At 53.2% G+C, this 14586-nt stretch overlaps 1 protein-coding gene across 3 annotated transcripts in view; it reads right to left on the bottom strand.

The window, feature by feature from the left end:
- MIB1 (MIB E3 ubiquitin protein ligase 1) overlaps window positions 1–14586 on the bottom strand; it is a 109805-nt gene that overhangs the window by 51602 nt on the left and 43617 nt on the right. For all 3 annotated transcript variants that reach the window (XM_068165496.1, XM_068165495.1, XM_068165494.1), the window contains exons 10-12: window positions 13201–13308; window positions 10508–10705; window positions 5562–5713 (exon numbers count right to left, since the gene is read on the bottom strand). In XM_068165496.1, coding sequence (XP_068021597.1) covers window positions 5562–5713; window positions 10508–10705; window positions 13201–13308 — 458 coding nt within the window. The remainder of the gene's footprint in view (window positions 1–5561; window positions 5714–10507; window positions 10706–13200; window positions 13309–14586) is intronic.

Below are 14586 nucleotides of genomic sequence, written 5' to 3' on the forward strand. Positions count from 1 at the left end.
GGTGACTCCACCACCTCCCTGGGCAGCACATCCCAATGGGCAATCACTCTCTCTGTGTAGAACTTCTTCCTCACCTCCAGCCTAAACCTCCCCTGGCACAGCTTGAGACTGTGTCCTCTTGTTCTGGTACTGGCTGCCTGGGAGAAGAGATCAACCTCTGCCTGTCTACAACCTCCCTTCAGGGAGTTGTAGAGAGCAAGAAGGTCTCCCCTGAGTCTCCTCCTCTCCAGGCTGAGCAACCCCAGCTCCCTCAGCCTCTCCTCACAGGGCTGTGCTCCAGACCCCTCCCCAGCTTTCTTGCCCTTCTCTGGACTCGTTCCAGCAACTCAACCTCCTTCCTAAACTGAGGAGCCCAGAACTGGACACAGGACTCAAGGTGTGGCCTAACCAGTGCAGAGCACAGGGGCAGAATGACCTCCCTGCTCCTGCTGGCCACACTGTTCCTGCTGCAGGCAATGTTCCTGATTAGATGCATCAGGGAGGGAAGCAGCAGCACTGCCTCAACAGCTTCATGTTCCTACCCCTGCCAGCAGCAGCACTGTCCAGAGCTGAGGTTTGCTCAGGCTCCAGCACTATCAGAACACTATCAGGGAATGGATCCTCCCCTGAATTTTATTTCAACAAATAAGCCTTTTTCCTGGAACTCTGAGTTGCTTCAGTGAAGATTGTGCTCCTACTTAATTATGTAATTGAGCTCATTAATCATGCAATTGCCATACCTGAGGGGATCCTGCAGGAAGGCTGCAGAGAGACTTTTCATAAGGGTGTCTAGGGACAGGCCAAGGGGGAATGGTTTGAGGCTGAGGGAGAGCAGGGTTAGACTGGAGCTGAGGAAGGTGGTCCTCAGTATGAGGGTGGTGAGACTCTGGCACAGGCTGCCCAGGGAGGTTGTGGCTGCTCCCTCCTGTAGGTGCTTAAGGCCAGGCTGGATGAGACCCTGGGCTAGTGGAAGGTGTCTCTGCCCATGGCAGGGGGCTGGAAGAGAAGATCCATGAGATGCCTCCCAACCTGAGCTGTGCTGTGAAAGCTTAGATGAGGAAAGCCAGATCCTTAAGGGAGGTTTCAAGCAGAATGTAGCACAGGCTGCTTGTGCCCCAGAACAGCTACCAGCTGAAGTTCAGGTAGTTATTTTTAACAGGGTTTTAAATAGCTTGTGCTTTGTGCATCCAGCAGACCTCCACTCTGCTGCACCAGAGAACAACAACAAACCCTCTGCTTCCATCCTTAAAGAGGCCATTGGCAGAGTCCAGTAAAGGACCATTGGGAAACTCCAACTCAAGTGAATCATCATAGTGGCAAGGGGAAAAAAAGTTACATATTGTTCAAATTTTCCCCCTTTTGGTTTTATTTTCATTCATTTCTTTCCAGGCTGATGTGTAAAATACCTCCTGCTGCAGAGCAATCAAATCACTAACTCTGTGGGGGAGACAAGACTCTCCCTTGGGGGGAGACCTACATGGGGATAAACTCACTGACACCAGAAGTATTTTCCTGTTCTTCCAGTCAAAGCTTTTGTACATGGGAGAGGGCTCTGGAGAGAGCTGCACTGTCTCTCACACTCTGACAACCATGAAACTCAAGCAGCCTGCACTGCAGTTTGGATCCTTGCTGGTGGATGTGGGGAGGCCGGTGGAACTGGACCTCAGCAAGGCCTTTGACACTGTCCCCCACAGCAAACTCCCGGCCAAGCTCTCAGCTCCTGGCTTGGACAGCAGCTCTCTGAGCTGGGTTAGGAACTGGCTGGAGGCTGAGCCCAGAGAGTGGTGGTGAATGGTGCCACAGCCAGCTGGCAGCCAGGCACCAGTGGTGTGCCCCAGGGAGCAGTGCTGGGCCCTGTGCTCTTTAACATCTTCATTGATGATCTGGATGAGGGCATTGAGTCCATCAGCAGCAAATTTGCTGATGACACCAAGCTGGGGGCAGGAGTTGATCTGCTGGAGGGTAGAGAGGCTCTGCAGAGGGACCTGGACAGGCTGGATAGATGGGCAGAGGCTAAGGGCATGAGATTGAACACATCCAAGTGCCAGGTGCTGCACATTGGCCACAGCAACCCCAGGCAGTGCTACAGGCTGGGGTCAGAGTGGCTGAGAGCAGCCAGGCAGAGAGGGACCTGGGGGTGATGATTGACAGCTGCCTGAACATGAGCCAGCAGTGTGCCCTGGGGGCCAAGAAGGCCAAGGGCATCCTGGCCTGCAGCAGGAAGAGTGTGGCCAGCAGGAGCAGGGAGCTCATTCTGCCCCTGTACACTGCACTGCTTAGGCCACACCTTCAGTCCAGTGTCCAGTTCTGGGCCCCGAGGTTAGGAAGGAGGTTGAGCTGCTGGAATGAGTCCAGAGAAGGGCAAGAAAGCTGGGGAGGGGTCTGGAGCACAGCCCTGTGAGGAGAGGCTGAGGGAGCTGGGGTTGCTCAGCCTGGAGAAGAGGAGGCTCAGGGGAGACCTTCTTGCTCTCTCCAACTCCCTGCAGGGAGGTTGTAGCCAGGTGGGGGTTGGTCTCTTCTCCCAGGCAAGCAGCACCAGAACAAGAGGACACAGTCTCAAGCTGTGCCAGGGGAGGTTTAGGCTGGAGGTGAGGAGAAAGTTCTACACAGAGAGAGTGACTGCCCATTGGGATGTGCTGCCCAGGGAGGTGGTGGAGTCACCATCACTGGAGGTGTTCAGGAGGAGACTTGCTGGGGTGCTTGGTGCCATGGGTTAGTTGTTTAGGTGGTGTTGGATTGGTTGATGGGTTGGACACGATGATCTTGAAGGTCTCTTCCAACCTGGTTTGTTCTGTTCTATCCTATCAAAGTGTGAAGATGCAACTCCCCAAACATTTCTCCACAGCAAAACTCTTCAGCAGCTTGGTTCCCCACAAACTTCCCCAGCATCTCACAAGAGTCTAAAGAAAGGATCAAAGGGGGGAAAAAAGAACTAATAACAAAGATCCCACCTAGGTAACTGCACCCAGAGAGCAGGACCCCTGCCTTGGGTGATGGAAATGTTCAGCCTTGCCAGGGTGCACTGGGGTTTCCAGGAGAGCTGGAGAGGGACTTGTAGCAAAGGCATGGACTGACAGTACAAGGGATGATGGCTTCACACTGGAAGAGCTGGGTTTAGATTGGCCATTAGGCAGCAGTTCTTCCCCATGAGGGTGGGGAAGCACTGGGACAGGTTGCCCACAGCAGCTGTGAAGGCTGCAAGCCTGGCAGTGCTGGAAGCCAGGATGGCTGGGCCTTGAGCAAGCTGGGAGAGTAGGAGGTGTCCCTGCCCATGGCAAGGGGGTTGGAATTAGATGATCTTTGAGGTCCCTTCCAACCCAAACCAGTCTGTGATTCAATAGAATTCACATTAAGAGAGTGAGTTACTGAGACTTGAAAAAATTGGCCACACCTAAGCTCCCCTCAGTAGGTCCCTGATGTGTTTGCTCTTTCACACAGCCCTTGTAGCAGCTGTAGAAAACCCTCAACACATTTATTGTTGCTATCAACACTTCCTTTGTGAAGTGATTCCACTCCATATACATTTGGAAATGCTTGTTACTATTCATTACCTATCAGTCCTGATAGCTATGCCCTAAGAGACTAACAAAGCTTTCACTCCCATGCACCACAGTGCAGCCTTCACAGTCTCACAGTATAACTAAGGTTGGAAATGACCTCAAGGATCATCGAGTCCAACCTATCACCACAGACCTCATGGCTAGACCATGGCACCAAGTGCCACATCCAATCCCCTCTTGAACACCTCCAGGGATGGGGACTCCACCACCTCCCTGGGCAGCACATCCCAATGACGAACAACTCGCTCGGTGAAGAACTTTCTCCTCACCTCCAGCCTAAACCTCCCCTGGCACAGCTTGAGACTGTGTCCTCTTGTTCTGGTGCTGGTTGCATGGGAGAAGAGCCCAACCCCCACCTGGCTACAACCTCCCTTCAGGGAGTTGGAGAGGGCAATGAGGTCTCCCCTGAGCCTCCTCTTCTGCAGGCTAAGCAACCCCAGCTCCCTCAGCCTCTCCTCACAGGGCTGTGCTCCAGACCCCTCCCCAGCCTTGTTGCCCTTCTCTGGACACCTTCAAGTCTCTCAATGTCCTTCTTAAACTGAGGGGCCCAGAACTGGACACAGGACTCAAGGTGCTTCTCTATGTCACTGCCTAGGGAGTGCTGGCTCATGTTTAGGCAGCTGTCAATCAGCACCCCCAGGTCCCTCTCTGCTTGGCAGCTCTCAGCCACTCTGACCCCAGCCTGTAGCTCTGCCTGGGGTTGCTGTGGCCAAAGTGCAGCCCCTGGCACTTGGACTTGTTGAATGCCATCCTGTTGGCCTCTGCCCATCTGTCCAGCCTGGCAAGGTCCCTCTGCAGAGCCCTTCTGCCCTCTAACTGACCAACATCTGCTCCCAGCTTGGTGTCATGTGCAAATTTACTGCTGATGGACTCAATCCCCTCATCCAGATCATCAATGAAGATGTTAAAGAGCACAGGGCCCAGCACTGATCCCTGGGGCACACCACTGGTGCCTGGCTGCCAGCTGGCTGTGGCACCATTCACCACCACTCTCTGGGCTCGGCCTCCAGCCAGTTCCTAACCCAGCTCAGAGTGCTGCTGTCCCAGCCAGGGGCTGACAGCTTAGCCAGCAGTTTGCTGTGGGGGACAGTGTCAAAGGCCATGCTGCAGTCCAGGTAGACCACATCCACAGCCTGCCCCACATCCACCAGGCAGTCACCTGACCATAGAAGGAGATCAGGTTGGAGAGGCAGGACCTGCCCTTCCTGAATCCATGTTGCCCTCCAACTGCCCTCCCCTGAGCAGCAGCAGAAGTCAGTGAGCAAGTAAACACATTGCCCACTTCAAGTCCACTCAGCTCCCCACCACACCAGCAGCATGCTGAGCTGTGGCTGGAGTGGCACTCAGGAGGAATTCCCTTTATCCAATGGAATAAGCAAGGAGCCATGCAGCAAGCCTCCCACTTTCTCTCTGTGCAACACAGCTTCTGAAAGCTCCTGCTGCAGGTGGAACTGCAGAGGGACAGAGTGCAACCAGCACCAAAACAAATATGCCTTGGAATGAACCTTCTCAGGTGAAGTGCTACACAGAAGGTGAAGTAAGAGACTCCTCCTATGCATTTAAGCAGAGGAAGTTAAATGTTTCTTCTACTGACAAACACAACTGAATGCCACAACCTCAGGATCACACTGGAACCTCACAGCACCTTAAGTAATTCACCAACAGGACAGGCTCCAAACCTCAAATCCCTTTCCCAACTCCAACACTCAAGGAAGGAAACACTTCCACAAACCCTGTCTTCAGATCTTACTTTAGAACCTGCTGACTGAAGCATTTACTGGCAAAATGTTCCAGCCACTGCAGGGCATCTCTGAGGGACCTGGAGTCACCTGAACAGAGCAGCTCCATTCTAGCAATGCCTCCCCAAGCAGCAAAGAGACACAGAGCTGAGCAGCACCAACATGTAAGGGAAGGCTGCATGCAGCTTCAAGGATCTGTTGAAGGAATACCATCCCCTACCCCTCCCTCCCCCATGCATGTCCTCTCCTTTTGCAAATGACAAGATGTAAAGCAGATTTTTACCTAGGGTTTCCCCTCAGTGCAGCATGGTGGAGAGCATTAAAGCCATTGTTGTTGGTAATGGTAACATCTGCTCCAGCTTCCAGCAGCACAGCCAGGATGTCATCACGCTTCTTGCTTATGGCATCATGGAGTGGAGTGTCCCCTTCAGAGTCCTGCAAGCAGAGCAGCTCACATCAGTCTTGACATCATAGTGTCAGTCAGGGTTGGAAGGGACCACAAGGGTCAGCCAGTTCCAACCCCCCTGCCATGGGCAGGGACACCCCACACTAGATCAGCCTGGCCACAGCCTCATCCAGCCTGGCTGCAAACACCTCCAGGGACAGGGCCCCAACCACCTCCCTGCACAACCCATTCCAGGGCTTCATGGGGAAGAACTTCCTCCTCACCTCCAGCCTGAATCTCCCCACCTCCAGCTTCATTCCATTCCCCCTAGTCCTATCACTGCCTGAGATCCTGAGCAGTCCCTCCCCAGCCTTCTAGGAGCCCCCTTCAGATCCTGGAAGGCCACAATGAGGTCACCTGGGAGCTTTCTCTTCTCCAGACTGAACAGCCCCAACTCCTTCAGTCTGTCCTCACAGGAGAGGTGCTCCAGCCCTCTGCTCATCCTCCTGGCCCTGCTCTGGACACCTTCCAGCACCTCCAGATCCCTCTTGGAATAGGGGCTCCAGAACTGGAGGCAGGACTCCAGGTGGGGTCTCCCCAGAGCTGAGCAGAGGGGGAGAATCACCTCCCTTGCCCTGCTGGCCACACTTCTCCTGCTGCAGCCCAGGAGCTGGTTGGCTTTCTGGGCTGCAAGTGCACACTGAGAGCTCCTGCTGAGCTTCTCCTCCCCCAGCACCCCCAAGGCTCTCTCCTCAGGGCTGCTTTCCAGCCACTCCCTGCCCAGCCTGCATTTGTGCCTGGGATTGCCTCCACCCAGCTGCAGGACCCTGCCCTTGCTCTTGTTGAACCTCCTGAGGTTGGCTTGTGCCCAGCTCTGCAGCCTGTCCAGGTCCCTCTGGATGGATCCCTTCCCTCCAGCTCTCTGCTGCACCACACAGCTTGGTGTCAGCAGCAAACCTGCTGAGGGTGCTCTCAATGCCACTGTCCATGGCACCCACAGAGATGTTGATCATAGTATCATCATAGCATCATCCATCCACAGCAAAGGAAAATCATGCTTCAGTACTGCTGGGAAAACTGACTACCCAAAGCAGCTCCTCAGACCTCAGTGAGGCTCTGCTGCAGAGCCCAGAGCCAGCTCCTTTCTGCTCTTGCTCTGGGTTTTCCAACCCTTCAGGGAGCCACCAGGGCTCTGTGCTTACATTACCACCAGAACTCCTGCGTGCCCTGCACCTGCTAGGACTCAAGACACTGGTACAGACATCAGCTTCTCCCTGCCTGCCTCATACCCAGATGGAGCTGCTGCCTAAATTACAATTTATGAGTAACAGAAGGACAGCAACAAAAATGAACAGAGATGAGCAGTCTGGCAGGGGGAGAGAGGGATCTTGGAGTGATGAAGGCAAGGACTGAGCTAGCCATTAACCATGCAAGAGACAAGAGTGTGGCATGAAAGCATAAGCACACCACAATAAAATGCAGCCCAGGTAATGAACTCAGGCACTTGGGCTGTTTTAAGGGCCACAGATCACTGTCCATGAAGCAAAGGTCACAAGCAACATGCAGCTTAAAACTCATGATGGCTAAGCCCAGATGAAACAAGGGCCATGGAAATCCAGCAGGCAAAGGCTCTGCATTTTTAGCCTGGCTTTTTGGCTTTCAAATACCCCAAATTAGGGAAAAACACTTCACACTCCTAGAGGCATTTTGTGCATTTCTTATTCAAGGCCTGAAATGCCCTGTGATAACAGTGAGAAACCACAGCCATGGCAGCTTACTTGCTGCTGCACAGGCAAAGCTCTCTAGATTTATGCTTCCAGTAAAATCCTGACTGCATAGAAGCCAGGAAGCCTTTTGTCACTGACTCCACTGCAAACCAACACAGGACCTGAGCACTTCAGCAGTGCACTGATACAAACCCAGATCTTCACAGAATCAAAAGCTGCCAGACAAAACTGGCCAGAATGTGGGAACACTTGGAGAGGTTTGCCAAAACCACAGGATGTCATTTTGATTTGGTTTAACTGATCCTGTTCCCTGAATGTACTGCTCACAGGCTAAGAGATCTCTGTCTACACAGTGAAGAGGCTTCAGCAGCAGAGTGCTGGCCAGAGAAATCTCCCAGTCCTGCCTGAGCCTGCCTGCTGTCTGCTCTCATCCACAGGTGCACATGGGAGCTCCTCAGCTCCCCTGCAGGACCTGGAGGTTCATTATTTTCATGACAATTAGGTTTTCCAGATGGAGTTTCTCAGCATCATTCTACTGAGTTCTTCCACTCAAAACAGACCTCTAGGTCTTCCAGTCCAGCACATCCAGTCTGACTCCACATGGGTAGCCCAACATCATTCCATGATACACTGCCACCTTTGCTTGGACTCCTATCCACTGGTCAACAAAGACTCAAGAGGGGCTGGTGGGTGTTAGCAAGATCAGGACAGTGCCCATGAAGCCAGGTGGACACAGAACACAATCACCATATTCCCTTGTTCCAAGACAGTTTGCTCACCTTTATGTGAGCCTCAAGAAGCCTCCTGATTACTGACAAGGCAAACCATGGAGGTAATTCAAGGAATCTTTTTGATTGCAAAAGACCTTTAAGCTCATCCAGTCCAAGCATTACCTGACTCTGCCAAGGCTGGGACTAAACCATGGCCCTCAGCACCACATCTCTGCCCCTTTGATACACCTCAAGGGATGGGGATTCAGCCACCTCCCTGGGCAGCCTCTGCCAGGCTTGGAGAACCCTTCCAGGGAAGAAGTTTCTTCTAGCATCCAAACCATGAGATCCAGGCCCAGCTCTGAGGGAAATAATCCCTTAGCCTGCTTCCTACAGAAGTATTGTCCAAAGATGACAGAAATCCCTTTTGAGAAAGCTGAGTTTCCTGTCCTACAGTACAGGTATGTGTGTACTTGGGAGTCTGTTAGATCCTTACCTGAGCACAGACACAGCAGGAGCACTGTCACTAGTTCCTGACTAGCTATGGGCAGCTGGCTTTTTTCACTTCCACATACAACACTAAAGGAAATAATCATCATAGAATGGGTTGGGTTGGGTTGGAAGGGACCTCCAAAGCTCATCCAGTCCAAGCCCCCTGCCCTCAGCAGGGACATCCTCCACTACAGCAGGTTGCTCAGAGCCCCGTCCAGCCTCACCTTGAGCACTTCAGGGGTGAGGTCTCAACCACCTCCCTGGGCAACCTGTTGCAGTGTTCCAGCAGCTTCCTGGTGCAGAACTTGTTCCTCACAGCCAATCTCACTCTGCTCTTCCCCCACTTCAAACCACTGCTCCTCATCCTTCTCCCAGGTCTCTTCTCCCAGGCAGCCAGCACCAGAACAAGAGGACACAGTCTCAGGCTGCACCAGGAGAGGTTCAGATTGGATGTTAGGAAGAAGTTCTACACAGCGAGAGTGATTGCCCATTGGGATGTGCTGCCTGGGGAGGTGGTGGAGTCACCATCACTGGAGGTGTTCAGAAGGAGACTTGATGGGGTGCTTGGTGCCATGGGTTAGTTGTTTAGGTGGTGCTGGATTGGTTGATGGGTTGGATGTGATGATCTTGAAGGTCTCTTCCAACCTGGTCTGGTTTATTCTAAAATAAAGGTTATTCTAAAAATCCTATCACTGCAGGCCTTTGGGAAGGCCCTCTGCAGCCTGCAATCCTGAATGGGCCTTGGACCCCACTGAGGGAAAGTGCTGTTGAGGGCAAGGTGCTGCAACTGTGTCTTGATCTGCCCAGCACATTTCAAACCTGCCTGTGCTGAGCTGGTTTGCTAATGCAGTGCACCTGGCTGCACTCAGCTCCTGCAGAGTGTGGGCACCTGCTTATGTGGCAGCAGTTTCTACTTTACCTTCTCAACAGGAGGTTGCAATCATCTGTCAGCTTCTGCCACGTTCATTATGGACCAGACTCCCTGTGAAGTTATGGGATGCTGTGCATGAGGGGGTTTGGGATCAAAGGGTGGCATTTCCAGCAGAGAATCTGGCTAAACAATTCAAGCAGAGAGAGCTAATTCTGGAAAAAAGCCTTGCAGAGGGAGCAAACAGCTGTGGATTCCACAGAGAAGGAACCAATCTGAAGAGAAAGTTAACAACTACATGTAACTAGTCTGAAGATACTAGTTAACACCAACTGCCTAGAATAACTCAGGTGCTTATCTAGCTGCCAAGGAAACAGATTCAATAGCACTTTAATTAGGGCTGCACACACACTGGGGTAGAGGCTGGGACAGAGACCTCCACAAGATCCCTTCACAGGATCACAGAATGTCAGAGGCTGAAAGGGACCTCCAGAGGTCACCCAGTCCAAGCCCCCTGCCAGAGCAGCATCACCCAGGGCAGGCTGCACAGGAAGGCATCCAGGTGGCTTTGGAAAGGCTCCAGAGAAGGAGACTCCACAACCTCTCTGGGCAGCCTGCTCCACAGCTCTGGCACTGGACAGAACTTTCTCCTCATGTTGAGCTGAAACCTTCTCTCTTCAAGTTTGTCTCCACTGCTCCTTAGCTTATTGCTGTGCATCACCCACAAGAGCTTGGCCCCCTCCCCTTGCCCTCCACCCCTCAGCTATTGAGAGACATTGATCAGATCCCTCTCAGCCTTCTCCTCCCCAGACTCAACAGCCCCAGGGCTCTCAGTCTCTCTTCCCAGGGGAGATGCTCAAGTCCCCTAAGCATCCTCCTGGCTCTGCCTTGGCCTCTCTGCAGCAGGTCTCTGTCTCTCTTGAGCTGGGGAGCCCAGAACTGGAGACAGCGCTCCAAGTGTGGTCTATCACCTAGCACGAAGCATCTCCCTATGACAAGTCAGAATTCAGCAGCTACCAAGTGCCCCCAGAGCAGTGGTTACCTCACCTGGAGACTGGGATGGCAGCCGAAGTCCAGCAGCGTCTTCACCACCTGCAGGTGCCCCTTGTTGACGGCGATGTGCAGCGGGGTCTGCCGCCGCTTGTTGCGGGCGTTGAGGTCGGCGCTGCCGCGGTGCAGCACCTCGATCACGGCCCCCTCGTCACCAAAGGCTGCGTGGTGCACGGCCCTGTCCCCATCTTTGTCCTGAAGCAGAAGCAGTCAGTTCAGCCATTAGCAGTCGTTTCCTCTGCACCTGAACAAGACTGCAGCGCAGAACTGGGCACGCTGGAGTTCTTTGAGGGGAAGGACAGTGAGCCAGGCTGCCCCCACCGGCACCTCGCACCAGGAGAGTGGCTCAGACAGCAAGCAGGATGCAGAGTCTGCTGTACCTAAACACACAGACTCACTGGCATCTGATACTCTCTGCTACTGCCCTGAAGCTGTGTGTGATGTGCTCATCACCAAGTCCCAGAGATCCTTGTTGGACTGAGTCCAACCATCAGCCTGAGACCAGCGTCAGAGCATCAGAGCGATTTGGGTTTCCAGAACATCAGAGTGATTTGGGTTTCCACCACGGAGGAAGCACTGCCACAAATCCCCAACCAACCTCCACCAAACCACAGACAAAACCCAGCTCCCCACAATGTTACCCTCAGCAAGCCAGGACAACTCCTCCCTGCAGCCCAGGGGTTACACACTCCAAAGCCTGGTGTAAGACCCCAGGGTTGCCTTCTCCATACAATGAAGCCAGGATTCATTAGGTGTTGTTTCATGTGCCTTGGTTTAAAGCTGTTAAGCCTTTTCCAAAGGAGATGTTGGATTGACACTGGAATCTATCAGAATTTCATAGAATCTACAGAGAGGACCTTACAGATCATCCAGTTCCAACCCGCTGCCATGAGCAGGGACACCTCCCACTAGCCCAGGCAGCTCAAGGCTTCATCCAGCCTAGCCTTGAACAGCTCCAGGGAAGGGACAGCCACAACCTCCTTGGGCAGCTTGTTCCAGAATCTATCTCCCCCAACCTGTAGAACTTCCTCCTCAGCTCCAGTCTAACCCTGCTCTCCCTCAGCCTCAAACCGTTCCCCCTTGTCCTGTCACTAGAGACAGGAACCATCCCTCTGCAGCCTTTCTGTAGGATCCCCTCAGGGATGGCAATTGCATCATTAATTAACACAGTTACATAATTAAGTAGGAACTCAGAGCTCCATGAAAAAGGCTTAATTATGGAAATAAAATCCAGGGGAGGATCCATTCCCTGACAGTGTTCTGATAGTGCTGAGGCCTGAGCAAACCTCAGCTCTGGACAGTGCTGCTGCTTCTGGCAGATGACCAGGGGTAGGAGCATGAAGCTGTTGAAGCTGTGCTGCTGCTTCCCTCCCTGATGCTTCTGATCCTCCCTCACAGCACAGCAGAAGGCATCAGTCAGCCACTGAAGAGGGCAGCTCTGGTTCCACAGTACAGCTGACAAGCAGTTTGGAGCAGTTTGGCACAGTGCAGGCTATGAAGCAAGCACAGCAAAACCCAACCTGCACACCTCACAGGATGCTGACAGAATTTTCTCACAGGCACTAATGCTAAACACCTGAAACAAAAGAAACTCTTCCATGTGGGGTGAAGTTAAAATATTCCAACAGCCTCAGGAAGTGGCAGCAGAGCTGGCAGTCCCCACTCCAGGACTCCTATTGCTTTGTTCTCTCACTTGCATTAGGTAAGAATGGAAACTCTTCTCCTAACTGAACACTACATGAGCACAGCCAGGAGCTAAGCTTGAAGATGCAGCATCCAACATCAGCTTTGCCTCTGAACCTCACACTTGGCTTTTAGGTTGCAAAAGACCTTTGAGTCCAACCTACTAAGCCTGCTGCATGGCCCTCAGCACCACATCTACACAGCTTTTAAACACCTCCAGGGATGGGGACTCCACCACGGTCCCTGGGCAGCCTGTTCCAGTCCCTGTCAACCCTTCCTGTGGAGAAACTGTTCCTAAGGTCCATCTAAACATCTCCCCTGGCAGAACTTTAGGACACTTCCTCTCATCCTACCACTTGTTTCCAGGGAGAAAAGCCCAACCCCCACCTCACTGCAGCCTCCTCTCAGGGAGCTGTAGAAAGCAATGAGGTTTCCCCTCAGCTTCCTCCATGCTGAACACCCTCAGCTCCCTCAGCTGCTCCTCCCCAGCCCTCTTCTCCAGACCCTTCCCCACCTTGGTTGCCCTTCTCTGGACCTGCTCCAGCCTCTCAATGTCCTTCTTGGAGTGAGAGGCCCAAAACTGACCCCAGCACTCAAGCTGTGGCCTCCCCAGTGCCCAGCACAGGAGGACAATCCCTGCCCTGCTCCTGCTGCCCACAGCATTGCTGCTCCAGGCCAGGCTGCTGGTGGCCTTCTTGCCCACCTGGGCACCCCCTGGCTCCTCTTCAGCCATACAGAACAGAATATTGCATTTTACAGTTGAAATAAGGGGCTCCAGCCCCTGCAGTCAGAGACCAGCTCACACAGCTGTCACACCAGCACTGTACTGGGCCTAACTGGAGGAGCCAAACAATCAGGCACTGATCCTTCGCAGCACTGTCAGCAAGAGGCCAGCTTGGAAGCATCTCCCCAGCCTGTCACTCACAGGCACATTTAAGAAGGCTCTCCAGGAGCTCTGTTTGCTTCAGCAGCACAGTGTAAGCATTGAGGAAGTTGAGCAGCGTTACCTCTGCCTCCACATCCACGTTCTGCTTCAGGAGCAACTTCAGGATGTCGACGTGGCCGTTCTGACTGGCGGCCTGCATCGCCGTGTGCCCAGCGCACTGCCCGTTCACCTGCAACACAGCAAGCCCTTCAGACAGCTGCAGGGGGCACCCCCCTCCCACACCCAGCAGACCCCTCAGCAGCATGAGCAGACCTCACACAGCTGCATGCACAGGAAAGCAGCAAGGGAACAACACCCAGCTGCCTTTCTAGCACAGATGGATTGGCTTCCCAGAGCCACAGCTTGCACTGGGTTGGAAGGGACTCTCAAAGGGCATCTTGCCCAATCCCCCTGCACTCAGCAGGGACACCTCCAACAGATCAAGAGCCACATCAAGTCTGATCTTCAATGTCTCCAGGGATGGGGCCTCACCTGCAGCCCTAGACAGGCTGTTCCAGTGTCTCACCACCCTCCCTGTGCAGATCTTCCTCCTGATCTCCAACCTAACTCTGCCCTGCTCCAGTTCCAAACCACTGCCCCTTCTCCTATCCCCACAGCCCTTCTGAACAGTCCCTCCCCAGCTTCCTCTAGGTCTCCTTCAGATACTGAAATGCAGCTCCAAGGTCTCCCCAAAGCCCTCTCCTCTCCAGGCTGAACAGCCCCAACTCTCTCAGCCTGTCTTCTAAATCTCATTTCATGCCTATAGCATTAGTTGGATTGAAGGGAAGAAGAAAGGGATTTACTTCAACATTAATACTTTAACAATACTTAGGATTAAAACCTTTTGGCTTCTGGGCTACTGTAAAGACTTTGAGAATAGGTCTCAGAATCATAGAATAGTTTGGGTTGGAAGAGGCCTCAAAGATCATCCAATTCCAACCTCCTTGCCATGGGCAGGGACACCTCCTACTATCCCAGCTTGCTCAAGGCCTGGCTTCCAACACTCCCAAGCTTGCAGCCTTCACAGCTGCTCTGGGCAACCTGTCCCAGTGCTTCCTCACCCTCATGGGGAAGAATTGCTGCCTAGTGGCCAATCTAAACCCAGCTTCTTCCAGTATGAAGCCATCATCCCTTGTACAGTCATCACTCCATGCCTTTGTCACAAGTCCCTTTCCAGCTCTCCTGTAGGTCACTCCAAACACTGGAAGGCCACTCTAAGGCTGCCCTGAAGCCTTTTCCTCAGGCTGAACAACTCCAACTCTCAGCCTGTCCCCACAGGGGAGGTTCTCCAGCCCTCTGATCATTCTTTGAGGCCTCCTCTGGATCTGCTCCATCAGTTTCATGACCTTCTTATGTTGGCAGCTCCAGAGCTGGGCACAGCAGTGCAGGTGAGGTCTCGTGGAAGTGGAGCAGAGGGTGGGAATCGCAGCAGACCAGCAGCAGTTGTCTGCTCTGCACTGTACTGAAA

Source organism: Melanerpes formicivorus, unplaced genomic scaffold (genome assembly GCF_026170545.1).
Source record: "Melanerpes formicivorus ecotype bairdi unplaced genomic scaffold, bMelFor1.0.p_v2 SCAF_89, whole genome shotgun sequence".
NCBI classification, from domain to species: domain Eukaryota; kingdom Metazoa; phylum Chordata; class Aves; order Piciformes; family Picidae; genus Melanerpes; species Melanerpes formicivorus.